Source organism: Notolabrus celidotus, chromosome 24 (assembly GCF_009762535.1).
Source record: "Notolabrus celidotus isolate fNotCel1 chromosome 24, fNotCel1.pri, whole genome shotgun sequence".
NCBI classification, from domain to species: domain Eukaryota; kingdom Metazoa; phylum Chordata; class Actinopteri; order Labriformes; family Labridae; genus Notolabrus; species Notolabrus celidotus.
This window is the reverse complement of record NC_048295.1, coordinates 8,892,016-8,919,873: the sequence shown is the minus strand read 5'-3', so window position 1 is coordinate 8,919,873 and position 27,858 is coordinate 8,892,016. Positions and strand designations below refer to the sequence as shown.

The 27,858-nt window shown below is 42.9% G+C and overlaps 1 protein-coding gene across 12 annotated transcripts in view; it reads right to left on the bottom strand.

Annotated features, from left to right (window-relative positions):
• Positions 1–44: 44 nt before the first annotated feature.
• Positions 45–27,858, bottom strand: part of LOC117808118 (sodium-driven chloride bicarbonate exchanger-like) — a 42,820-nt gene continuing 15,006 nt past the window's right edge. For 4 of the 12 annotated variants that reach the window (XM_034677641.1, XM_034677639.1, XM_034677640.1 and 1 more), the window contains 25 exons: positions 25,029–25,110; positions 20,611–20,754; positions 20,349–20,490; positions 20,016–20,176; positions 18,216–18,404; positions 16,436–16,524; positions 15,976–16,133; positions 15,736–15,823; positions 13,413–13,559; positions 12,791–12,891; positions 10,073–10,247; positions 9,836–9,969; positions 9,425–9,670; positions 6,975–7,080; positions 6,242–6,403; positions 5,512–5,625; positions 4,877–5,038; positions 4,531–4,782; positions 4,379–4,447; positions 4,126–4,299; positions 3,919–4,041; positions 3,748–3,812; positions 2,639–2,752; positions 2,321–2,358; positions 1,224–1,884 (listed from right to left, as the gene is read on the bottom strand). In XM_034677641.1, the coding sequence (XP_034533532.1) occupies positions 2,346–2,358; positions 2,639–2,752; positions 3,748–3,812; positions 3,919–4,041; positions 4,126–4,299; positions 4,379–4,447; positions 4,531–4,782; positions 4,877–5,038; positions 5,512–5,625; positions 6,242–6,403; positions 6,975–7,080; positions 9,425–9,670; positions 9,836–9,969; positions 10,073–10,247; positions 12,791–12,891; positions 13,413–13,559; positions 15,736–15,823; positions 15,976–16,133; positions 16,436–16,524; positions 18,216–18,404; positions 20,016–20,176; positions 20,349–20,490; positions 20,611–20,754; positions 25,029–25,110 (3,210 nt within the window). In that variant the 3' untranslated portion in view covers positions 1,224–1,884; positions 2,321–2,345. Of the gene's footprint in view, positions 1,885–2,320; positions 2,359–2,638; positions 2,753–3,747; positions 3,813–3,918; positions 4,042–4,125; positions 4,300–4,378; positions 4,448–4,530; positions 4,783–4,876; positions 5,039–5,511; positions 5,626–6,241; positions 6,404–6,974; positions 7,081–9,424; positions 9,671–9,835; positions 9,970–10,072; positions 10,248–12,790; positions 12,892–13,412; positions 13,560–15,735; positions 15,824–15,975; positions 16,134–16,435; positions 16,525–18,215; positions 18,405–20,015; positions 20,177–20,348; positions 20,491–20,610; positions 20,755–25,028; positions 25,111–27,858 lie in introns of all 12 variants that reach the window. The other 8 variants (XM_034677633.1, XM_034677631.1, XM_034677634.1 and 5 more) reach the window with 5 other exon arrangements.

Below are 27,858 nucleotides of genomic sequence, written 5' to 3'. Positions count from 1 at the left end.
TGGATAAGAGGTAATCAATAAAGAAGCACATCACGACAGCAGAGTTTGTTTAACATCTTTATTTATGCTCTCACTCGCTCGCTCGCTTGCTTGCTCTCTCTCTCTCATTCTCATGAAACAAATCACAACATAACAACAGATCTGACCTGATGGGTTTCTATACAGGTGACTTAAATTATTCAACAGAAAGTGTACAGCTATCACTACCAAGTTTAAGGCAGAATTCCACACAGATGTGGTCAAAATATGTGATATTGATATAATTTTGACCAATTATTAGTTTCGCTAAAACTAAATACCATCAATAAGACAATGGGAAAAGAACATCTACAACAAAAACCTGCCTTCAACACTGAATCCATGTTAGTAATATATTAGTAACATTTTACATGAATAAAATATACTATGTATTATACATTGTTAAGACTCTTTACCGTTTATTACATGTTGCCCTTCCCAGAAAAAGGGTATTATTGCATCTCTAGAAGTTACGATGGTCCTGCAGCGAGACAGCCGAGTCTGTTTCACCGTCATGCAGGTGTTTTTGAAAAACAATTAGCTTCAGATGCTAACACGTTGAGGGTCATTTGGAGAGGAGATCATTTGTCCATGGATGACACTTACTGACAAGATGACAAAGAGTATGACGGTGGAAAACAGAGCTTTCTGTACAGTCATCTTAAAGTTCAGCGTTTGCAAATTGGATCAGTTTTTAAAAAGCCACTACTGAAAGGTTTTTTGAACTATGCTGCCATGCTAGTAAAATGTATTTTTCAAATAAGCTGCCCAGAAATGAATTCCCCCGAAATTTTGGGAGAAATTTGCTTTTGCATTTTTCTTGCTGAGAGCAACCCAAGAAGACTGATACCTCTTTAAAGCCTGTATTCTAATTTTGAAACTACTGCTAGATAATTAAGAAATAGGATAACAATTAGACTCTTTAGAAATTATTATTTTTTGCGCATGGATTATAAAAACAGGATATAAAGCGGTGATCAGTAAGCTTTTGGTAGAGCAAGCTAGACACAAGAGTGGTGTCAATCTCCTCGTCTCACTCTCAGCAAGAAAACAAGCCAGTGTTCGTCCCAGACTTCTAAACTTTTCCTTCAACTCATTTGGAAAATATTGAACAGAAGGAGAGACATTTATTGGTAAAACTATGGAGAAGACTGTGGAATGATATGAGTTGTCACTGTCACAAAAAAACATTTAGATATACTGAATATATAAAACGTATATTTATTACTTCCAAAAAATTACTAGATTCTCTAAAGAGCCAACTTTTAAAGATACCAGTGAAATAGATCAGAATTGGCAAATATCTAAGTATTTAGGTTTCTAACGTGAGGTGCATCAAGTCAATATTGGCTTTAAATACTGCAAACAAAATCCACACAGTGTGTGGTTTAATGTGGCAGGTTTTTAAAAGGACAACTGGCAATCGCTGCTGTTGAAAAAATACAAAAACATACAAAATACAAATAAAGTAGATTTAAAAATTGTTAAAATTTCTGCTTAATTGGCCCATTGACACAGTAGGTTCTGTAAGTGTTATATAATTCTTGCTTCCCTCAAATGCTGGTATCACCAAACTTTGATATACATAGAAAAAAAGAACACAAATGTGTCTTGGTTCCTTGTGTTAATACTGTTTCTAACAAATTGAACAACTTGCACACAGACTTACATGACAAAAACACAGTGTAGCACAGTACAAAGGTGGCTGAGTGTGGCACGGTATAGATTTTTTTGTTCTTTTTTTAATTTTAAACGACTGATTGACAGCACAGTGGCACCGCCAGTACGTGTCATCACAAACTTGTCTCCCTGTCCAAGCTCTTGTCATGCCTCCGGCGCTTGTGTCGCTTTTCGCCGCCACTCGAACTGCATGAAGAAAACAACCGACCCGAGAAGAATTATAAAAAGGAGAATAAATAAAGTATGGTTGTTTATTTTTAGTACACAAGCTGGATTTTTAAAGATGCACTGTAAGCATGCAGATATGTCAACAACTCAAAAGTATCACACCATAACACTTAATTATCTGACATTAAAACATTTAATCTGACTGCAAGTGATTGAGATATAGTGCTATAAACACAACAACTTTTACAACACATGAAGGACATAATCAAATATGTCCTTGAACTGACATGCACACCCAGGCCATGCTGTTTTTTTCACTCCACCAGCATCCACATTTCTACTGATTTATCTCTCTATTTACTGTGTCAACTTTCAGCACAGACCACCACCATTTTTCGGCATGCAGCACACAGGACATTACTCGTCATGCTTACAGGGACTAGGAATGACTCACCTTTGGGATTTCAGCTTCTGAGAGGTTAGGAAGGGGAGCTTAAGGGTGGGATGGAATGAGAAAGGCAGGCAGGAGACACTATGTTAGTCTACTCTGTGGGAAATCAGCGAGGGCAGGGCTGCTCTTAGATAAACCCCCTTTTATATAAACATACTAGCTCCTCCGTTTCCTGGAAAGACACGGAGTAAATGTTCCACAACTTCTTAATAACAAACACCTGCCACTGCTCGCTTTAACACCCAAAGAGACAATTTCCCCCCTGACATTGATGTATGAGAGATCTGGATACATGAGAGTAAGGTAAACAAGGAGGCTCACCTTTTAGCGCTTGGTTCCTTCTTGGTGCTCTCAGATGGGTTCACGCTCTTCCACACATTCCCGAAGGATCCTTTGGACATCTCATCCGTGATGTTCACTGTGGCAGGGTCACCCCTTTTTAAAAAAGACACATAGGAACAGACATGTCACTTTCCAGACCAATTTTAGTGCCTTACACATCATCTGCATGCCATGAACCTATCCGCTGTCATCTCACAACAATGTATGCCCCTGGGAGCGGATGCTAACATCTCTGTGTTTCCTGTGTGTGTGGTTGGCAGAAATTACTCCCAGCCAAAACTTCCTTTTTGGTTTTGTTTACATTTCAGTTTGCAACTGGAGAAGCAACCGTGTGTTCAGATCACAAGTCAGATAGGCCATGTTCTCAAAGTAAACACTGTCATTTCTTGGTTCATTTCACCTCCCTAAGCGCCTGTTCATCTACTTAGTAGATCTAAGTTTAACTTGAAGTAGTACGTTACACAGAGGCTTCACCCTGGTTTACTTTAGCAGTATGAAATAAACAAATATCCTTGTGATTTACTTACAATGAACAGGTCTTAAGTTTGCTGGAATAACATCATGATGCAGATTTGTAGAAACCAGAGAAGCTCAAGTTGTAATTTTAGATCTGCAAACAGAATGTTGGCTGCAGCTGCATGCAGATAATTGGTTAATTAGATACAGCTGATTGCGTTCTGCCTGCTGTTGCTCTCCATACAGACCATACAAAACCTTCTGACACATGACCCGTCAATACTATTCAGGCGACAAGCAAACAGAAACCAGAATATTCCCTCGCTGGAAAGCCAGATCTTTAGTGACAGATTCTACGTTTTTAAGGTGAATGTTGAATCTGCACATACAGGAGCCACAATAGTGCAAAGCATTGAATAACCTTTGTCCCATCTGTTAACATGGAGTAGATGGAACCCCAAATGTTTTGGCTTCACATTATAAGCTGTTGTATCGTTCATCTTTTCATACTGCTTATGATAGAAACTCATGCACATGGATTCTCTGACATGAGAGATCCTGTGTGTCCCTTAGTTCCCAAATCCCACACATACACACAACTGAAAAGTAAAAACAACAATCTATCGACTTACTTTAGGTTAACTTCTAGTGGCACTTGAACTATGCCTTCCTCCTCTGCAATAATACTGTGCTCCTCCTGTAGATATGAAGAGAAATCATTAAGCACTGAATGGATAAAAGCATAGATAGAAGTTAAAGTCACCTGTTGTTGGTCTACATTACAGCATAGTCTGTTATTGCACCTCTTGTTCTGCATCCTCCAACTTCTTCTTCTTCCACTCTGGCATCAGGTCGTCCAGCCAGCTCAGCTCTCTTTTAGTGAAGATGAAGTCCAGCAGCTTCCGAATGAACACCAAAGCCAAGACCTGAGGGAGAAGAAACAGATGTTTTTAACCAATCACATGCATTAAAAACACAAGAACGCATGGGCACAGATACTGCACAGTTACCATCATGGGGAAAACAATGGCGGCCTTGGAGGTCTTGATGACCCAGAGGAGGACCAAGCAGCTGAGCTGGATGATGGTGAAGAGGTGCACCTTCCTCAGCGGGACGTGACGAAGGTAGATGAAGTCTGGCTGGTGTTTGGCCGGCATGCAGTACAGCCTTAGACGGTCAAAGAACTGCAGAAAGATAATGTTTGAGCTTATTTTCTCTGTCAGGTCTTCTGAAGAAAAAGCAGCAGGCAGTGTGTGAGCTCACCTGAATGCCTCTGAGTGAGGACGCCCCCATGTAGAGAAAGACGCCGTACAGGACAGGCATGGGGATAAACTGGAGACAGATCAAGAGTCAGGATCAGGATCAGAACTTTCTAACTGACAGAAGATTCTTTGTGAATGTGCGTCTATATTAACCTTGAGCACAGACGTCATGAAGACCGAGCAGCCCATCAGAGTGAAGATCATGAGCCCGGTGAAGCGCTGCTCTCTGATGCCCAGGAACTTTGGCTGCTCCCCGGGCGCCGAGCACTCCGACTCCAGCTTCAGACTGTTCACGTGGGAGATGGAGAGCACTGTGGCCGCCACGAACCACGGCAGGCCCATCACCGAGCACACCCCCAGCATCACTCCCACCACAAACAGGTCCAGGTGGTAGCCGCAGCCTTTCTGCAGGAGTGAATAAAACAAGACGATGCTCAATAATTTAAAGTAGCCTTTTAACAGAAGCCATGAAGCGAACAGAAGTTGAAGTGACTCAGACCTTCAGTTTGTGCTCCTTCCTGTTGATGATGACGGCCGTGATCTGCTGGTCCATGAAGATGAGGATGGTGCAGAGCAGAGCGGGGAGGACGGTGATGATGGTGGTCCACCAGGGGTTTGGACCGATAGGGTTAATGAGCCAGCCACGGTCGTCCCTGGTTGGCTGGAGAGGGAAAAAGAGAGAGGCAGATTTGAGAAAAAGAGTAAGGACAGATGGATCTAGGACTTATATATTCAACCTACAAGTCCTGGCTGATCATTTCAAACATGGAAGTAAAAACAGTCTCCTGCCAAGTTTCATCCCTGCTTTTGAGCTGTAAAAAATCTGGCCTGGAAGAGTATTTTACTTTCCATTTACAACTGAGGAGATGATCAAATCAAATACTTTTTTGTAGGATAACTTCAACTAATATCTGCAAAAGGATGCTAGATTTGAAGCCTGGGAAAGGTCCACTGTATCAAAAACATTGAACATTGTCACGTCTGCTTTTGCTCCTCATTACTAATTGTCTAATCATTACGTTTATTCTGTTTTAGTGGGATCAATGCACATTTTTTAAAACAGGATATTTCCCATCAGCGCTCTCTGGCTGGTTGATGCAGCTTTACATCAGGTTGACTTTCGTGTATACTCACTTTGAACTTGCTGGGGACTTGAAGTTTAGGAGAGGGGATACCAAGGGCATAATCCACCAGGACCATAGTGAGGATGGTGATGAAGACGGCAAAGTCGCTGATGATGGCTCGCACCTGGAGGAAACAAAGAGACACTCAGACAAAGTCTCTTCAAGGTCTTTCGTACATCATATTTGATACTTTTATTTTGTTTTTCTGTCTTTCCATAGAGACATATTGCTCTGATTGGTCAAGTCTGGGTTAGGGTTAGAACACAGCTCTGTTCAGTCAAATCTATCCTTCAGTACAACATGCAGTCTTCTGTGACACCTCAATATTCTTCCACATCAAGACTACAGTGCAGCATTTATCACCACAAGGGGGTGCTGTTGCTCTATAGATGAGTGTGTGGTAGCGTCACGCCACACATTACGCTCCTGAGTGTCATGTCAATGATAAATCATAGAAATAGCAGGAATAGAGAAGCAGCACAGACTGCAGGATCGCTGCTGTGTCTAAAGAGCACCAGTAGATGGCAGCATAATGTAAAACGACACAACCAGAGGCACTGACATGGAAAACACTCAGTGTAATTTCAGTCCCTTGGCAGAATGAGAGGTAAAGGGAGGACTGTAAAATTAATGAGGTAGGTTTAATTTTGCAGATAGCATACACTAGAGGACAGGACCCTGAGAAGTGTGTTTCTAAAGCTTTGTGATGAATCGAAGCGTCACTACAGTGTGGTCGGTACCTTGGTGGGGAAGTAGCGGCTCGTCTTGAACTCCTTTAGGAAGGCGGACATGAGGACGGTGGAGAAGAAGAGGACCACACACCAGAAGAGGACGTCAGGGATGTAGGGGCCGTGGGGGCCACAGGCACTGCCTTCAAACTCCCCGTGAAACATCTCGCACTCCTACTGGCACCAGAGGACACGGTAATGATGATGATGATGAGGATGGGATAACAGGCGATGATGGATGTCAGTAGTGAATTAGTGAAAACTGAATACTTTCAATTATAGATGCAGTACAAGATTCAGCCATTTGCATACAATCCCAGAGGCCTCTCATGACCCAGCCTCCTGTGGTAGCTGCTGCTGTGTGTCTACTAATAAAGCAGGAGTAGGAGTGACACAGTGTGCCACCACAGGCAGGACTTATTTGTGTCTGACAGTGAGAGAATCAACTCCTCTTGCTGCATCTCCACACTCATTCTGCACAGCTAAATCCTGTGAAATCCAGCCCACACGTCCTTAATCCCAGCCTAGACTTATGACGCCTCCTGATAAGGCAAAGTGAGCTAAGTGAGACGCATCATGCTGCCAGAGGCTGGAAGATGGAACCAATTTCCCCCGGTCTGTTGGCCTCAGACCTCAGGCCTTTGAGGTCGACTTTTCTCACACAATCCAAAGCTGTTAAAAACCTTTGTGTTTATGTTGCTGCTATTTCCTCTATGCTTCATTCCTAATGCCAAAGGATCCTTACCTTAACCTCCAACATGGTCCAGTTGACTTGAGAGGCCGTGATGTTTCTCTCATCCCAGTACTGCAGAGTGTCATTGCTTGGGTTTGTAGGCTCCACACATGCACACCTGTGGAAGATAGATGATTGAGTATTGTTAAATAACCACAGCAAACTACTGATGATGGAACCAATGAGAGAGAAAAAACATCATCATTTTTACTGTTTGTTTTAATATTTAATGTGATTATATACAGGGGGTGTGTCTGGCCTCTTTTGATTGTGGTGGCCCACATGAAGCAATGACTCATGCAGGAGTGGCATGAAAGATGTGCACACACACACACACACACACACATGCATAATCATTTATTTACCACTTCTGCCTCCACAAATCAGTCAAGCAGCATGCAGGAGTTCGCCTGCAATCTCTGACTCACTCCTCTCTTACACACGTCCTCTAAATTAATGTGCCGAGTATTTTCTTTACAGTTTAAAGCGCCGAAAGAAGAAAAAGGTGTCGGATTTAAACAGCACGTTCCAACACTATCCAAACAGCTGGTTTTCACAAAAAACTAACCAATCAGAGCTGAGGATTTCAGGGCTGCACTTAAGGTGGTCATTCAGATTTAAAGGGGGGGCTTGTGGTAGCCCTTTGGACACATTTCTGAATATATAGGATGATCAGTACATCTACAGGCAAAATAGACTCATAGATGATTTAAGTTACATTATTTCATACTGTCATATCAAACCAAGGTAGAAGGAAAAATGTGCAAACCCCATACTGCTCCTCCAATGTCAACCAATCTACCCAGAGCCGTCTCACTGAGATGCCATAAATGGATGTCATAAAACAACCATTAGATGGAAGCATATGCTTAAAGACACAGCAGGAAGGAAAGCTATGGCATGTAAAAAAAGCTCTAAATTCCACAGAAAAGAGTGGAAAAGCCTTTAATGAGCCTCTGAAAAACAAGTCAGCCTCCTTTCCTGCTTGTTAACCTCACTAACATGTAGGTGTGATGGCGGATTTGGGTTCCAAAAAATCATTGGTTGTCGTGTTTGGTGATGTATTACTGATCTACAACAGACCCACATTGATTGGTATATGTGCATAGTTGAGCAAAGGGTGCAGGGACTCTCATCACCACATACATTTCAACACAATCCAAAGTCATATAAAAGCAGGAGTGATCTGTTGTCTGTGGAGCAACAACTATCCATCCAGAATATTGTTTCCTGCATAAAGTTTTAGAAAAGGATTTCATGTTACATTCCACTTTCCATGCACACCCCTAATGATTTTTTTCTATTTTTAGACAGCTCATTAGGTGCAGTTACAGCACATGCTTGAGTTCTGTCATGCAGCCTTCTGTTTGTCTGTTCTGGAAGTGATCTAATTATCTGCATTGATATGGGTAATTGTTCCGGGTCAGCATGCACAGATCTGGGGCAGAAAAAATAAAATTTGAGCTTCTAAAATTGGCATATTTGCAGGTTTGAAGGACACAAAAATGACTAGTTTTGAATTTTGGACTCTTTGTGGAACAAAGCAAGTAAGTTAAATTTGTCCTATTTTTCAGTTATATCATAAATCAGGATTTGATTGAAAATGACCCCAAAAACAAAATAAATATCATCATCTGTTCATCCATCTCTACAAACGGCTGATTCTACAACAATGAATGTCAGCATCCCTGCTGCTGTCCACTCCACCAGAATAGAAACCCCACAGAAGGAGCGCTTGGCTCCACACAGACACTCGCCAGCTTATGTGGCGGGATAATGCTTGATGCTCCTTACACACACTCACCATGGGATTATTCACCATAAAGCAAAACCCATTACTGAAAGAAAAGAAGAAAAAAAACTGGACAGTTTGTCTACTGTACCACCGCGCCATCTGTCGTTTGATGATGTAGCAGAAGCCTTGAGCACGTGTGTATGAATGTGCTAAGTTGTGGGGGACTGAATGCAACAGGGGCGGCAAAAGTAATCATAACATCAGTGCAGAGTTCTTAGAAGGAGTGTGAGTGGATTTCAGGACACAAGAACTATCCTCTGAATGTATTCTATTAAGATCATTTAATGTCTTATTGCAAATAAAGAACATTTTAAAGTGAAAGTAACTAACATCTGATAGACTTTCATGTTTGCAGTTGCAAGGAGCATCTTTTCTGTGTTCTTTTAATTGAGTCACAGGCTTTTATTAGAGACGGACACATTGGGGATTATACCATTTTTGGGAGCTGTAAGTCACACTGGATCTAAATATATGTCTCATGTCTGTGTGAGCACTCTCGCTTGAGTAAGTGTTAAAGAAAGAGTCAGATTTTGGTGCATTTTCCATTTCTCCTCACTTGTATCACTCCCCAGCTGAACTCCATCTTCATCTTGCTCATTTTCATCCAAGAGTTAAAAAGTGGGATCACAATAAAACTTAATTAAAGAGGGATTTCATGAGCACTTACGAGTACATGGTGAGCTTCTGAAGGTTGTTGTTTTTATTGATGGGGTAATGCACGCCCAGGTGGAGCAGCTTCTCCAGGGCCTCGTAAATGAAGATGATGCAGATCAGCGCAGCGAAAGCCTCCTCGGTGAAGCGTGTGATGTAACAAACAAGCGAGCTGGCATCCGTGGCCACCAGCAGCAGACATAAGAAGGCTGTCCACAGGCCAATGCAGGCCCTCAGGGAGAGGTAGGACAGCCCATAGTCCCTGAGAGAGACGGGGCACACAAACACACACATGAGTGAAGGGATGGGCAATTAGATGTGGCATCCCCAGTCAAGCAGAAAGCACACACATTCAGAATTTACACTGAAATATTCATGAAACAAAAACACAGTTTGTGGTGTAAAGAGCACAGAAGAAAGAACTGACTTGCAGAACTTGAAGAGGATTTTCTCAAAGACGAGAACCGGCCCCGTGCTGCCCAGTATTGTGAGGGGCTGACCAGCAAAGAGGGAGTATGCTATCCCGGTCATGGAGGCTCCAAACAGGGACTCAATCGCACTCTGGAAACACACAAAAAACTCCACTCAGATGATCACCTGTGGTTTTACAAATTAACAAAGATGAGTCAATTAAAGAGGGAGTAATTAAGACATGGCGTCTTACCACACGCCCCTCTGTGGCCTCGCCCAGGAGTCCTCCGAAGGTGATGACAGGTGACATGCAGGCGCAGTAGAGGAAGAGGAAGGAGGCCAGACACTGCAGACTGAGGGCGTCTGTGAAGTCGGAAATGTAGTGCGGGGCCTTTCGTTTGATGTCCAGAACCAGACCGCCAAATAGCCTGCAGGGGGACGAGGATTCAATGATGGAGTTAAAGAAGTGGCCTAGTATGATCTGTCAGTGTTGCTAAAGGAGGTTTAGTACCAGACTTGTGAACATGCATCATCAGCAGCTCACAATAAATGTTTGAAATCTGGTGCAGTTGTCCTGGAAAGTACCCCTTGTAAGCTAACTTCTGTTCCGCACGTGTTTACATTTTTTGCCAACTCATGCATCTATCTTTTAACGACTCTCAGCCTCGGCCGGCAGGCTCTCGTGCTGCAGTAAGCCCAACCGTAGCAAACTAGCTGGAGTCGGCTGCTATGGCAACAGGGGGCGGGACAAAATGCTTATTTCAGTCTGAGCGGTAGGAGAGCGATGCCGTGTCCCAGGAGGAGAGGGAGGAGGAGGGGGGAGGAGAGGAGCTGGTGGGATAGCAGAGACTGGGCTTCCGGCCAATCTCAGCTGGGATAAGAGAGCCGCGCCGCAGCGTGCCGCAGCTCAGCACATCACTCACTCCTCTGCCGTTAAAACGCAGAGATGTTAGTTCGCTTCACACTCCGGCACACGGCGCTGTCACCTCGTCGTTTTCACAAAGAGTTTCCAAGAATCCCCGGGCTGTCATCTCTTTAATCCTGGGTGTAAATCTCATTATCTGACCAGTGAAATCATGCTGTCTGTTAGCAGCAGAACATTACAGGGAAATGAAAGTCTGGAGGTCAGGACTTTTTTCATGAATCAGGAGTTATGAACGAGAAATGGTTTAATCCTTTAATACCTGCTGTTTTCTCCAACATCACACCTGGAGTTCAGACTCACACTGAGCCGTGAGATTAAAGTGACAACTATTTATTATTGTGTATAGACATACTGCAGCTGCATCCATCCATCCATCCATCCATTATCTTGACCGCTTATCCCGTTAGGGGTCACGGGGGGCTGGAGCCTATCCCAGCTGGCTTTGGGCGGAAGGCAGGGTACACCCTGTACAGGTCGCCAACCCATCACAGGGCTAACACAGAGAGACAGACAATCATTCACACATACACTCACACCCACGGGCAATTTAGAGTGATCAATCAACCTGGTGAGCATGTTTTTGGACAGTGGGAGGAAGCCGGAGTACCCGGAGAGAACCCACGCATGCACGGGGGGGAGAACATGCAAACTCCACACAGAAAGGCACCAGCCCGGCCGGGGATTCCAACCAGGAACCTTCTAGCTGTGAGGCACCAGTGCTACCCACTGCAGCTGTATGATAAAGGTATATAGCTTTAATAATAATGACATTGCAAGCAAAGGTTCTGTGCAAATTTAATGGACTATTCCAATCTTCAATATATTGATTTTCTAATAATAAAATGCTACACACAATGAGTGTTTTATGCAGTTTGACTGTTGTTGTTTTTGAGAACTTATCCAACCACAATCATAAGTAGAAGAGGTCTGTAGTTTATGGAGTTTCTAGTTTAATAACTAACTTATTATTCTTTTGTATTCTCTGCTGTAAAAAAGTGAATTCCCTGCTTTTAGAAATAAACTACGTTTATTAAATCTAACTTTGTCTTGTTGCAATATTCTGACTTTTTTACTTTTCACAAATATTTTTCTGAAAACTGAAAATGTGCAAAGACAAAGGGCTGTACTGGAACAAGGGGCTTGTAGACTAGCTACTTGACCACAAAAATTACATTATATATATATCAATAAAAATGGAATAACGTTTATTTATAGACTTTTTAAAGTTATATTTTGGGGCTTTATATGGACAGAGGACAGAGGACAGAGGACAGAGGACAGAGGACAGAGGAGGAAACCAGAAGAAAGAGCGGGGGAATGACATGTGAGAGGGGCGGCCAGAGGCTGGAATCGAACATGGACCGCCTGCTATGTGTGTGCCTTGACCCCTCTGTTGGCCTGACCTCATTTATGGCCTTTATTGAGAGCATAGGACAGTGGATAGAGTAGGAAACAAGGGGATATAGACATGTGGTAAAGGGCTACAGGCTGAAAACAAACTCAGTCTGCACGCTTCAAGGACTAAAGCCTCTGTACATGGGGCGCATGATTTAACCACAAGGCTAAACCAGCGCCCCTATATTCTAATTTGATCTATAACACACATGTGATGTAGTAAAGGAATAAAAAAGCATATAGTAGAAGTATTTAAATGACTCATATGTCCCTCAGAAATGAATCTAAATATAAGTCTTGAGTTTTAAAATTCTTACTTCCCACCTCTGAGTGATTACATCATGCCTGCCTCATCTGAGGGATTAATCCATATGACAATGTTTCCATGTTAAAGAATGTGTGACCTTAAGTGCAGCATGGAGAGCGGGATATCCTTCACTCATAATGAAGTGGGACTCAAACAAAGGCTCTTTGTGGAGTTGAAGTGTGAGGGATGATAATGGGCCAGTAGGATAGTCTGCCTCTGAAGAGTGAGCTAAATTTACAGTTTGGGGACGGGGAGACAGAGACAGAGAAAAAAACAAAACAGAAAGGGCCCAGAGAGCTCGGGGCTGCATGGCGTGATTCATGCTGTTCCTCTCTCACACTTACCTCCCTGTGCGCTGCAGCTCAGGGCCGCCGTGCCCTCCGTGCTCCTCTGACTCTCCAAGATCTGTCACTCCGTTGGGAACAGGAGGGATCTTCCGTTTTTCCTGTGCGGTTAAGATAACTGTCAGTCAACTGTGGCTTGACATCATCGCGTGGACAAAGACATGCACTGAGTCCTACATGATGTTACAGGTAACTACAGACTTTTACCAAAGCCTCTCATCTGTCATGCATGAATCTAACATTTCCTGTTGCTAATCAGGAGCGCAACAATCTAATTGCGCAATAGCGTGTCATTAAGTCTCTACAGGTGCCTAATGACAAAGAGGGGAAGGAATGACAACACTTCTATTTGATAATCAGAAGCAGCTTTCTCTCAAACAAGATGGCGGATGCTTTTCAAAGTCGACCAAAATAACTAACAGAGGAAAACTAACGGTAGGTTTTGAGGAGGATTGAGAGCAGAACCCAAGAGAGCGGCATCAAAGCACAAAGTACAGCGCAGTCGAGATTAGAGGAGATGTTTGAAAATCTCCTCAGCAGGCAGTGTGACGCAGAGGGGACGCATTATGAAAGAGCGGTTCTATTTACAGTTCACATTAGATGAAACGATGTGAAGGTTTACCTGAGAGGGCACGTTTTTGGGAGGCTCTATTCGGATGGAGGGGTCCCACTCTCCAGGGGGTAACACAGTCACCTGGTCAAGGAACTCGTCGATGCCTGCAACCAGGTCGTTCCTGTCTTTGGCCTTGTACGCAACATCATGGAAAATCTGTGGAGCAAAGACATCAGATTTTAGAGGAAGGAGTGAGTGAAGCTGATGTGGGAGTCGTTACGTCTGACGGCCAGCAGGGGGAGACTGCACTTGTTGCAAAAAGAAGGCAGGTTGTGGGAAAAATCTGATTACTTCTCAGGTGTTTAGAATTATTCTGTGGACTCAATCTTCTCCCAAACAGTGCAATGCAACTTTTGTAAGTTATGATCCAAGGTAGAGTAAATTGAAGAATACATCTGATTGATTCTTTAATGCATTGTAACACAAGAAGCTATCAGTAAGTGTCCTGATAACAAGGATTAAAATTTGAGAATGCAAATCCACCTTGTTGTCTGACTTCTGGTTGCAGAATAGAACAATAAGGGGACATTTGATGCCGCCTGTGCTACGTTCAACAGTCTGTGGTGTGGCATGATTTTCATGATTTCACTTTTAATATTCTGCTCTCTTCTGTTTCAATTCTTCTCTGGATTTAGAGGCAGAAAGTAATTTCTCAGCTGCATAAAAGGTTTATTCCGCAGGGGATTACTCTCATCTCTGCACAAATCTCCATACATGACATAAACACAACTACATTGTGAAATATTCAAAGCATTATCACACAGAGTGAATCTACAGGGGGGATACCATGTATGTATGAATCATCCTCCTCACTAATGTCATCATATTTCAGGTACGACTATAAGCAGAGTAACAGCTTATTGAGATGGAATATATAGAGTGACTCATAACAATGGATACAGTTTATTCTCACATATGACAAAGTAGGTTGATGTCTATTTATATGTGTCCCAGAGGGCTGCAGCCATTGAAGAAATAAGGCAACATCTGGCTGTGATGATGGTCAGTGACATCAGCTCATAGCTGCACTGTGGGAAATCCTGTCAGAGTGATCACGTCATACTCTGCTGATCCCTGCAGGCTTCTCCTGGAGCCAGATGTCGGGCCCGTTTGGATGAGAAAACAACTCTTGTGTTTGTAGGTGAATAACTCCCTGACCGCCCCTCCTCCATACATCAACCTAATGCCATATATAACATATCTAACTATATAAGCACATTACATAAATATCCAACTTTCATGACTACAGATATGAGTCCACCAGGAAGTATTAGGGTCACAGAGTGAGTGACATTGCCATAAATATCCACACTCTGAAAGGCTGAGTCTGTTTCAAAGAAGGGCAGCCTTGAAATATTATGTTTTCTCATAAATTATGACTGTAACTTTGACCATTATGACTTGTATTTTTTCTTATAAAACTGCAGCTCTATTCAAGTAATATTCCAATTTCATTTGTATTAAATTACCTCTTCATTCTCATAATATTATGACTTAATTTTCAAAATGTCAGATCTGTTATTCTTTAACTTCCTGTTTGGGGTGTTTTGCCTTCGTTTGATCAGACAACTGAAGAGAGACAGGAAATACAGGAGTGGAGAGTTAGGGTTAACTCTTCAACATCTGCTACATGGACTACTACTCTACTATATTTGGGGTTTGCACTTTAACCACCAAGCTACACTGGTGCTTCAGATTAAAGATTCTTTAATGCGGCTTTAATCCTCTGTCATAACTGGAGCTTGATTGTGAATAAATGACTGCAGCTTTAACGAGTACTTAATCATGGAACTGGTACCAGCAGTGGAGATAACACAGTGCTTTTACTCACATGCTTCACTTGAGAGCAGTTTTGTGGTACAAACTTAAAGCAGAAACTGTCTCATGAATAAATTATGTTTGTGTCAGAGGAATATTCACAGTTGAAAGGAGGCAGAGTGTATAAGGAGGGGGACTTTCTGAACTACTCATTTATATATTAATAACAAGGGCTAATTTCTCTCAGCTGGTTTGACTACAGCCTCCATTTTGCTGTGGTGCCAGGGGCCGGAGCTGAAGGTGGTTCCTGGTTATGTTTTTTATTATTCATGACAGTTTGGCAGAAGTCCAAAAGATGAAACTAAGACCAGTAGCTTTCTCTATTATTTATGGTGTCACAAAGTCAAGTCTCCACGGCTTGCTTCCCTTTAAGTCTTGAGTTTGTAGTAGTATTTGGAGTGTATGATTTCTCTCTGGACATGGAGTAGTATGACACTTACTTGAGTAAAAACTCTAAGAAACAATCCACCTCTACTAGCATCATTACTGTGTAAAATCTGCGCTTCAGCCTCACCTCATCAGTCATCAGAGTAGCAATAGACCTTCCAATTTCATGATACTGTGGCCCCTTTCCAAGAGGGCCAAGCAGGATGAAAAGAAACCTGTGTGACAGAGAGAACAAAAGATATTTGTTAATCTGAAATCCTTTCCTAATGAAGCTTTCAGGGGAAAAACATCGACACTGTAGAGCGGCTGAATACAGAGAAGAAGAGAGGCAGAATAACAGGGGCTCTTTCAGCAGCCGGTGTATAACCTGGTGGTGATGGGAACCTCGGCCAGGCCGTTGAGCAGCACAGCGGGAGACAGGCGGACGAAGGCCACCACAGGGCGCTCGAGGAATTCCAGCTCCCCTACTAGGACGTTGGATGCCTCGGCACCGGGTGGGATCTTTTTCATGAAGTGGAGGTCGATCTGAGGGACAGGAAAGAACCAAAACAACATTAAGATTTTCTTGACGGAACTTATAGAGATTCCATTTGCTGTAAATCATCTGGAAACTAAAAACAAAACACAAGCTGGAATTGATAACTGATGAGAGAAAAGAAAACAATCTTTACGCCTGTTAAATTCCACTCTGTTTCCCAGGGAAGAAGGCATACGGTGACCTCGTCACCTGTAACTCAATCCTGGTTAAATAATCAGCACTAGTTATGTGTCCAGCTATCAGTACCCGTGGATAAACAGCAGCATCAGCAGTGGGTCTGGGTGCTCACCTTGCTGAAGTCCACAGCGCTGTTTTCTCGGCTGACGTCATGCTTGGCCTCATTGTTAGCCGGCTGGGACTGAGGCGAGACTGTTTGGCCTGTCGGGAAGACAACAGCACGTTAATCTTCACAGAGCTTCAGCCTATCACAACACTAGGTTCCCACACGAAGACAAAGGTCTCCAGTGGGTGATTAGAGGGTACAGTTTCATCCTCTGAAAGTTATGATACAACACTGGATGCTTTTGTTGTAGTTGCTGTACCTTTGAGTTGAAAAGGTTCAGCCTTAGTGAGAAAAGATGCAATATTGTACCTTCTTTCAGAGTGTACCTTGTGAGTGAGGTTAATACCAAGATAGTGGCGTTAGCTTGTTTGAGTCTAAATCTATCCATGATTATAAAGGTCAATCTTTACTTCTTCAACAAATACCTTTGTTTTGATCAAAGAAAGTCAAAGATTGACCGTTTGAAGTTAGATTTCAAGCGTTTTGTGCACAGCATGTAAATGGAACTCTAATGGGCTTTTCAGCATCAAGTCACAAGAGTGGGAATGCCTCCATTTTCTCAGGGTTCTATGTTCTCCAGTGGTGTTCTTTTTTTTTATATGAACATAAAGGAGAAGTATCATGTTCTCAGCCATGTTTGTGTTCCTCCCTACAGCTTAAAGCCTACTGATGTAGTCTTTGAAACCAAGCCTTCATACTTGCACGAGGCAGCTGTTTAACTTCAGTTATCGCCACAGTGGCAAGGCTGGATTTTGACCATTCAAAATGCATCTGAAACGCACGTCTCATAGTCAGCGCTCTACCTTCAATTACACTTTGAACTGCAAATATAACTCCTGTTATGTGGTTACACTATGAAGCTACGGCAACAAGCTAGCATTATTGGCAGTTAAGTGAGTTATTGAAGAGAACACGTCAAATATCTTTCATTTTCTCTAGTCAGCAAACACACTGTTGACAGTTCCAAGAAGAGGAGAGCATCATCATGAATTTTGTACACTGCACAAGCAATATGCATGAATAATTCTGCAGCATTACTTCCACTTAAACAGATTTTCTAAGAAGTTGAAAGAACTTGAATCTACTTTCATCTTAATGCCTGCTACAAGACCAGTACAGCTTTGAGTTCTGCAGTAAAAAAAAAGCTGCATGAGTCAAATAAGGACTTTTATTGTGCACCCTTTCAGGATGATACTCCCCACTTTCATGTGTACTTTTTAATACTATAACTACGGCTATCTCTAGTGTTCAATATCAGTTTAAGAGCTCTGATGCCTGCGGAGAATTCCTGCTCCTCCTGTGTGATTGGACAGTAGCCTTGAGCAACTGCCTGAAGGAAGCTAAGACGTTTGGTCTCAGTTGTGCCAAAGTGTGCATCTGAGGTCATGTTGACACGGCTACCCATGGAGTTCAAAGGTGATGAAGGTGTGGGCAGACACGACACGCAACATACACGCCGTGACCATGCAGTGAAAGAGAAGGCTTTTTTAAGTGAAGCGCTCCTGGGGTGTTTCTTTTCAGGCAGACGATTGGGAGTGTGTATGGTTTTGTAGGAGAGGCCGTTTACTAGGTAAGTGAGGGACACACATGCAACAAGGACAGAGACACACACAGAGACACAGAGAAACACAGACAAAAGGAGAACATGAGATTACAACAGCAGTAAACGCATGCAAACGATTAGAAGATGATGCAGAACAACATACTTAATATTTACACACAACATGTATGATGAGTCTGGATTTAAAGGAGAAGAGGGTGTGTGTGTATGTGACTTTTTTCTAACCATTTTTGTCCATAGAGTGAGGCTCAGACTGCTTCTTCCCAATATCAGCGAACGAGCGTACAATAGGAATGCGGTTGGCCAGCTTCTTGTGGTTTTGGTGGTGGTGCTGTTTGAGCAGGGCCTCGCGGATCCTCTTCCTGGCGTCCTGACCGATGGAGCCCGACGCCTCGTGCTGATCCAGAACCATGTCTGAGAAACGAAAAACACAGGCAGAAGTTCCCCACAATTCTGTTCATTTTCAAATCACAAAAGCGACTCCTGGTAGTGTCTCTGTTTGTCTCTGCGCGGCAGCCAGCAATGCTAAGCTGATTATTCCAACACACACAAAAAAACGACACACTGCTGATTTAATCGCACAAAACCAGGTTAAGTTCAGCAGATCTCTTCAGCTGTACAGTTTTTCACACAGTCAGACAAACACTCTGTCTGTCTGCTTTGTTGACCTCAAAAACACAGTTCCCTCATTTCTCCCTTAACAAGGTCGACTGAATCTGTACATGAAGAGCCATTTGAAGTGAGTATCTAAGTTTGTTTCTGTAGCGTCATCAAACAACAAGGTGATTCTGCAAAGCTAAGAAAAGATGTACAAAGAGTATCAAATTGATGTAACTTGAGCAGTCCTCAAGTTTCCTGTGAGTTTGTTCCAGCTGAAGATTGATCACTGCCTCTCTGTTTTTAGTGCTCACCTCAGGAACTGACTTCTCAATTGATTTGAGAGGTCTGGACATTTCCCAAGTCCTATATTTTGTCCTTAAAGCATTCAGTGTGTTATATAAAAATAGAAGCTGTCAATTCTTTAACACAAAGAGAGGCAGAGCGAATCGCTGAGAGGGAGAGTGAGACTGCTAAATAAAACAGTAAGAACAAGCTTCTCAGAGTCTGCAGAGACGGAAGTTCTTTAATTCTTGATAAGTTCTGAAGCTGAACCGACCCTGATTTGACTTCAGCGTTGGCGTAAAGGTTGGAGTACATGTGGTTTTACATGTTTGCATTTGAAGGGGAGTACTGACGTTAACTCCAAAAACGACTATATGCTACATTAGCTGTTACTAGACAAAAATCTCCAATTGTTGAAGGTGGAGTTGCATGGTGTGTTTTAAAGGGCCCAGGATTTGATGAGTGTGAACCTTTTGTTTTAATTCTAAGCGATGAGAAAAAAAGGGGCCCATGAATAGAGTCTTGGGGAACTCCTCGGGTAGTTTTTAGTAGGGAGGATCACAAGAGCTCGACTAAACATAACTATCCTTGCTAGCCAGAACCAGAATTACAAGTCAGTTGGACACATAATTGCTGGAGAGTGAATTTGCAGTGCTTTCCAAAACCACGCAGGTGTTTTGCTTTAAAAAGTGACCCTGTTAACTGGAGACTTTCAGCCAAATGGATCTGTAGCTGTCGTAGTTACACCAGCTGTAGGAACTGAAAGAGTTCCTGTTTATTATAAAGTCCAAAATGACTCATCAGGTATGTCTTGAATAAATTAACAAAAGAGGCATTCACAATGACATCTTGTTGTTGGCTGAAAGTTACCACTTAACAGGGCCACACATTAAACCATAACACCTGCTTGCACTTTGTCATCTCTGTGTGTCTGCGACATCTCTGCCACCCTGAGGTCTTGACCTTCACCAGAGTATGTTGACATGTTTGCTTTGCTGAACAAAAATGTTTCACCAGTCGAGTGTGTGCAGCACACTGTCTGTCTGCACTCTGCTCCAGCTGTTTAAAGTTGATCAACAGCAGCACATTGATGTTTAACCACTTAAAATGTGAGGAATTTAAATGTTCTATTTAATTGTTCACCTGCGATCTCCTCCAGTGAGTTGGCCCTCATGTCCAGCATCACTGTGCCGTTCATGATGCAGCTGCGGAGCTCAAAGAGACTGTGTAGAGACAGAGTGGCTACGTAGGGTTTACTCCACCTCTCACCACCATCCTCGACATCCTCCTCAAACTTAAGCCACCTGCGGACATCGAAAGGAGAACTTTGTAAGTGCATGTATTCGGATGCAGCTCTGTGTTTGTAGCTTGTACTCGACACTAACATAACCCCGCTCTCAGGTGCAGAGAGAGCAGAGAGAGAGAGAATTAAAAAAAGGCGCAGCTTGCTCGACACAGCCCATGTGTTCAGAGTACCTGGCTGTCTCTTTCCATTCTGCGTCCTCGCCCTCCCTGAGGCAGATTTCATCCAGCTCGGTGAACAGGGCGTGGGGGATGTGCTCCTCGTCGCCATCCTCTGTCCCCAGTAGAAACTGCACTCTCTGAGCCGGCGTGTCTGCTGCAACAAATGAGACAGGTGAGAATAGAGGAGGAAACAAAAAAAAAGGATGTGCGTGCGATGGTGGAGCTGTTTTTGGCTCCCTTAACAACTTAAGTCTTGTGGGCTTTGAAGACCTACTATGTGAGGGTGATTCCCTTCCATCGTCAGCTGAGGAGTCCCTCTCCTTGGACCTCTTCCTGTGTCTGTGTCCGTGGTGACGGTGACGTCTGTGCGACCTCCTGCCAAGAGGAACGTGGACCCCGATGTAGAGAGTGCGGTGACCTGGACACAACAAACAGGAAATGATGAGTCTGTCTTTAAAACCCACGACTTGTGATTTTAAAGCATACCACTTTTTTCTTTGACCTGATTTCAGAGCACTCCTTTATAATTGAACTCGCCCTGTGATTTAATGTCCCTGCTCCAGGAAAAAAAAGCTTCTTCTTTGAGGAAGAGGAAATCAAGTCTTGGTTCAGTGAAAGGAAGTAGCGTTCATAATTCATAAAAGCTATCATGGGTCTGGGATTAAGGTGGATATGCTTTCAGAGGAGGGCAATATGAGTGTGTGTGACTGAGTGACAGCCAGTCCCCCAAAACTCACATGCTGGAAGAAATATGCAAAGAAACGGCGACTCACTCTGCAGTTAGTGAGAGGGAAGCAGCTTTGGAAAGTCGGCCTCTCAAGGTCCTCCTGTGCTCAAATAAAGCTGTAATTGATTTTGAAATTGCACAGCTTTTACAATCAGATGTGCTTCCTTTTTGAATCAATACAACAAATAATGAGTTTGGGGCTCTAGAGGGATATCATGCAACGTGAGCACAAGGCCGTTCCTCTGATGTGTGCGACTGTGCGTGCGTGTGCATCCACGGGGTCAGCGTGAAGATAATGCGAGCTGACTGACTTCTCGGTTACTGTGGCCGAGCTGCCCAGGCGCTGCTTCCTTCCCAAAGGCCCTCAGCTCAGCTCAGTCGCTGGACAAAGACAAGACACCCTGTTCTCTAGATCTGTCTCCTGCTCAATATGTGGCGCCACAGAGTGCCACATTATGTGATACCACGAGATGGTGGATGATCGGGGGCCGCAGAGGGAGTTCCATCGGAGGATGACTAAATGATTTAAAAAGTCATCTTTATGGATTTGCTTCGTTGGAATTAAGTGTTGTACAATCTCTTTTAAGTCATCTGTAGCTATAGCATTTGAAAAGAGTGAAACCATGCTACATTAAGTTAACTCAAAAAGTAGAGTCTCACTTTGTTGACTATCATTTTCACCGAGGACAGGATTTAATAAATTCCCTGCTCCTTATTTGTCAGATAGACTCAGTTTAATATAAACACAGGGACCCTGACGTCTTTCCTCTCCTCCTTAAAAGAATCCATTAAAGTGAAACACAAGGATTCCCCTCTGCTTTCACAATTACACCCTCGCTCAAGCCATTTGTTCAGCTTCCGAAATAAATGAGCTAATTCTATTTATTATTGTCTGAGTTACAGAGAAACAAAGCGCCGCATATTTTCATTCAGTCTGAGGGGGGAAAAATCCCACATGAGTGTTAAAACTGTTTTCAGTCGCTCGAAGACATGACTAATCACATTACAGCGCACTAATCAGGTTTCCACAAAGCAAAGACATACCATGAATCACCTCCGAGACACTGACATCACTGTTTCACAAGAGCAACTCACCCACCAATAGGATGTCAGCATCGAGGTTAAGAGAGGTCTCAGAGGATGTAATGAGAATCTAACAATACGTCCGAGTGTATTTGAGGAGGGTATTTGACTGTATGAGTGTGCACCGATGTAGAGGCTTTCATCCAGAGGTAATTGCTGTTAGCATTGTGTAAATTATTGATGTCAGAAGAACAGGGAAGAGGAGCCCTGACTTTGCACATTTAGAAACGTCCAAAATGAAAGTCACATGCGAAAGACAGAAACAATCACATATCGGAGGAAAACAGAGGAACTGAGCGCCGGAGCTTTAAAATTCATGAGTCAAAACTCATGAGTGGCGGACTTAACAAAAATAGCTCTCCTCCCACGGGCCCACACTACTGCTGATGTCATAGAATGTCTTTTCTCCTCTCTTCTGCCGCCACGACTCAGTGGCTTTCAGTCAGAACGGGGTTGAATTCATGCAGCAGTGGCTGGGTTTTGCTTAAGTCTGTGTGGGTATTCATGTATGTACTGCTTTGCACAGCAATTCTGATGGGCTGGAGGGGGGCTGTGGATTTCTCTTCTTGAAACAGAGGCTGGCTGTGTCGCTCTGATCTGGCGGGCGATGACTGTTCTATGTGAAATCTGGAGTTACTGGATACAACTTCTCTGGTGGTGCACAAGTATTTCTGGCAGCAGGAGGGCGCATTTTCACTCAGTCATAATAATCTAAATAGTGTGTGTGCTCAATCAATGGAATATAAATGTCTTAGCATCTTACATTGTTAATCTAAGAGTAGCAGGTAGTAGTAAACAAATAAGGCTTTAGGACTTTAAATCCCACTGGACTCAAAATAGAAGCAGATAATTCTGCTCTAACCTCTCCCTTTCATCCCGAGCATGAATGAATAAGCAGGTGAGTGTTTGAACTGACAGCAGCTGTGAGGTTCGGAGCGAGATAACTTCAGAGGATCTTCTCCCCGCCCTTTGCGCGGTGCTGACGCAGTGTCAGCGTTACCACAGCGCCAGACAGAGAGCTAGTCATTACAGCAGCCATCATCCCAGGATGAGAGTCCTTCAGATGAAAGCAGCACCTCACCGGTGTGAGTGTCAGAATCAAAGAGTGACATCGGTGCCGGCTGCCTTGGTGAACGTTGCCTGGTGACAGAAATATAGACGTGCAGACGGTGGAACCAATTCTGCTTGAGATTGATGTTATATAAGTAAAAGGAAATAATAGTGGGGTTTGTGTTGAATGATGTCATCGCCAGGCTTTATTTTCTAATAAAAGATCATTATTTAGCTCCCCTTCCTTCAGCTTCTGCTTCTATTTGTGTCCCAAAGTATCCTCTAATAACACCTCGATAATACGCGGGACGTCAGATCAGCAGGGTGAGACATGTAGGCGGGGAGATAGTAGCAGCAGTAGTAGGTGTAAATGATATACTAATATAAAAGTAATTACTGTAGCATAGCACAAACAACATGCCGCCTGTGTTTCATGAAGGGGCCTAATCCTAAAGAAAAGTTTTCTGATGAACCTGGATAACCTTTTCTCTGTTATGCAAGCAAACACAATTGGATTTCTCATGTGATTTAAAGGCAAAATCTCTCATGTAGCTGCATTAAAGTAGAACTCCATCAATTTTCCTCTTAGTCCGCAAGTTTGAAAATAAAGTAAACCTGAAAGAAGTGAGTTTACCGGAGTTTTCTCTTAGCTTGAGGCTACATTAGCTGCTACTAGCATAATAAACTCATATCTTCAACCAGACTTTATCACTAGAGGCACAATAAGGCATAATAACAGAGGTATAATGAGGTATGAGAGTATTGGAAATGACTGCACATTTTGAATCATAGCTTTAAGATGCTGAAAAGAAGAGGCCCGAGAATAGAGCCTGTGATCTAATCTCATTTAAATTTGATGCTAACACTGAGGACAAGTGTTAAAAACAGGGTTTTAAATGACCTAAATTGAGGTTTTCTGTAAGTGTTGTTGTTTTAATAACCGTGATGGTCTTTTTACCTTTATTTCTGTGTCCAAATTGAATACACAGGAAACAACGACTCCAAAACCTGGATAAGAAAAGCCTGACGTAGAGTAATCACTTTTACTCAGGTGGCTTAAAAACTCTTTGAACCTACTTTTTGGATCCTACTCTGTCAACTCAGGAGCTTTTCTGAGCAGAAATTGGCGCCTCAGCCTCCTTAACAATGGATGAAACGCTGACGCACACATATGCGCAGAGAATAAAGCCCTGGCTCTTTGAAGCAGCATCAAAACCTAGTATCCAATTGTTATGAATGAGACAGGTGGATGGACAAGATTTGTGCTGTTAGTAAGCTCTGCTGTCAGTGATTCTGCTTTGATAAACAGGTTTTCTGCTGTTAAACTGAGATTCATTTTGACTTCCTATCAGTTGAGTTTGACAGCTAAGGAAAACAATACAGCTGCTCACGACAAAATGAGGCCAAAGATACAAGAATACCAACAATAGCTCTTTCTTGCCGTTTTGGTTTCACTCTGGACTTTTCTTATCACTGCATAAACAAAGAGGCTGCTGCAAAAATGAAGATAATGATATACTTCAGCCCTCCTTTAAAACAGTCATTGTTGATGCTTTGGTTATGTATTTCATACAGGAGTGAGCTTTTAATGTTGAATTTTCAGCTCTGTAAGAAGCTAAGACAGTCAGGGAGTTATTGATAAATCTTAAAATAAGCTCTTCAACTTTAAGCTACACCTGTGTTTAAATCTAGGGTTATTCAGAGGCGAAGATGTCTAATCAAGAGTGATAATGAGCTGCATTGTGGGAAATGTAGGATCCAGTGTTTTTGAAGCCTCAGCCTTGCATTAATTATGTGTGATGTAAAGGTGTGTGATCACTCGTGGGTGTTACCTTCGAGTTCTTCCTTCTCGAAGTTGGTGTTGAGCATGGAGCGCGTGCCCCCGCGGTCCACAACTGCCTCCTCATCAGTTCTCTGGAAGAGACAGAAACATGGAGTTTAATATTGTAATCCCATCTTTTACATCATGCTCAAACAGATTCACATACATATCCGTGATGCAGAGAAAGGTTGAGAAACATAAAACCAGAAAAAACACAGGATTTAATCTGTTTCAGGAGTCTGTCCGTCCTCACTGACGCAAAACCAATATTTCATTGAAACGCTACAAGTTGTTACGTAAGAGCACCCTGCTTTGCCTAGAGGGAGAACAGTCCTGGAATAAATACACACACAAAAACTCAGCAATACAAGGCTAACTTCCACTGACTGTCACCATGGCAACAAACAGCACCCAATCACAAAAAAATGAGAATAAAAAGCCACCGTGATCACCGCCCCCCCGAGAGCCGGATTACTCAGTGTTTGAGTCACGGCGTTACAAAGAATGCATCATCCTGTGTTCACCTGAGATGATGTCAACGCTCAGCCACACACAACTCAACACAGGACCAGTCTTTCCAGAGGAAGGAGCGCTGCTAATGCATGTGACGGAGTGCTTTTTCTGGCAACTCTGCACTATAAATAGCTCTGACCTTGAAAAATGTAACACTCTGGTCTGGTGTTCGAATGCTTACTCTGCTTCTGAATGTTTGATGAAAACACGGGCGTTTTGTTCTTATTATCTTCTACTATTTCAACCAGGAGGGAACCTTACATGTCATCTTGAAACCTTTGCTGATTTAGAGCAGAACACCTGCATTAAAGGGGGTCGTGTTAACTTTGACAGCCGTAGTTATTTGTTGCTATAAACAGGGGTGATTGACAGCTCTGTTGATGCTGTGTGCAACAGATTGGCAGAGCGGAGAGAGGAAACATAATGAGGCGTAAATCAAGAGTCACTGAACTTTCCTTAAAGCGGGCGTCACCTCAAACCGAATCAAGAATCAGACTGTCCTGATTACTGGAGGTATTGTGGCTTCATTTTTACACAGCAGGAGGAGGAGAAGATGCCTTGTCCATCTTTGTAAGCAGTCACTGGTTCCAACACAGTAAGAATCCACACTACACGCCGTGCTTCTGTTTGTTGTCTTCTGATTGTTTCTGAAAGATGCTATAATGCTATATCATCTATCCAATCAGCTCATAATTGGGCCGTATAAACACAACAGTCCTGTTTTAGTGCTAACATGAGGCTGCATGCATCCTGTCACAGCTATTTAATCCAGTGGACAGTGATGTTAACAGTTTCAGCCGGGTTTCAGAAAGAAGGCTTCCTGATGATGTACTCGGCATGCAAACACCTCCAGGGGCGCTGACACCGGAACGAAAAGTCGTCACGGTGATGCCTCCTCCATCACAGCCCCCCCCTTCTCTCCACCTCTACTCCCTCAGGATGTGTCTGTCTGTTTTTTGTGAGTCTGGTTCTTAGATGATCTGACTGTGCACTGTGTCCTGCATTAGGGTCATGAGGTTTGTTAGTTAAGTTAATTATAAGTGGAACCAGTACATACATTTTATACTGGTATATTGATCATACTGGTGTATAGGACACAATCCCCAGAACAATGGTTTCAACCAATCAGAATCAAGTACTTAACACAGTTGGGTACTAATTACCATTTAATGCACCCCCTTCTATTTTTTCCTCATGTTCCCACTGGGACAAGAGCATGCCGTGCAGTGACTAGGAAAGAAGCAAAACACGGACGTGTCACTACATAATTCATCAAAGATCAATCTAACAGAGAGAGAAGGAGCCACACGAGGAAGTCTCTCATAAGTAACACCATGAAAAAGATAGCTTCTTGTGCTGCACAGGCTGGAACCATTGTGGTTAAAGTTGGCCCCTTGGCCGCACATCTTTTATTTAAACGTAATCACTCACAACATGCTGTGGGTTAGATTAAGCACCTTCAAAGCCTTTCATTTCTTTTATCCATACTGCATGGTCTGTAAGTCTAATCTGACAGGGATGTCCTCAACTGCACTTGATGTGATTAAAACAAAAGTGCAGAGGAGTTTATGTCTTGAAGAACCTGCAGGGATGACCGTGCACTTTCTCCAAGTTGTTCAGAGAAAAAAGAGTGACAACCTGAAAACTATGACCTGATACCCTGATAAGATATGATATAAACTACTCCCTTTGTTTACACCTAATGCCCTACAAAGGATCCCATTCAACACATTGAAAAAGCTGAATGAGGAGCAGGATTGACAACATCTGTCGGGGTCTAAGGTTGCTCTGCCGTGTAGGAGCAGACGGTAGCAGTGAAAGTGAGTCTGCGTTGATTAAACGGCCTCTCAGGGTCTTTAACTTGCTAACTGATGACTAGCTTGCTCTGAGAGCTTTTAAATCCATTATCATTTGGTGTAATTTTATTAAGTTGAGTATAATGCTGAGAATGTAATGATTGTTGTTGATGGTGGCGTGCTGCTGTGGACCTGCTTGACTCCAACAACTGTTCATATCCGTCCTATGATCATTATTGTGATTGTTAATGTGAGCCTTACAGTTGCTCTACTTCAGCTGCTATCATTAACATCATAAGTAACCCCCATTTATCTACATTATAGATATTATTGATAATATCAGACTGATTACTTGTTTGTCAGACGTTCCTGTTCCTGCTAATATCACACTCCATCCCACCTTTTAAGCCCAATACAGTTGCATTAGATGGCTGCTGAACATGTGTCTGGTTCTGCTCAAGGTTTCTGCTTTTAAAATAGTTTTTAAAGAGGGGACAAATTAAGACAAAACCCAATAGGCTGAGGTGAAGT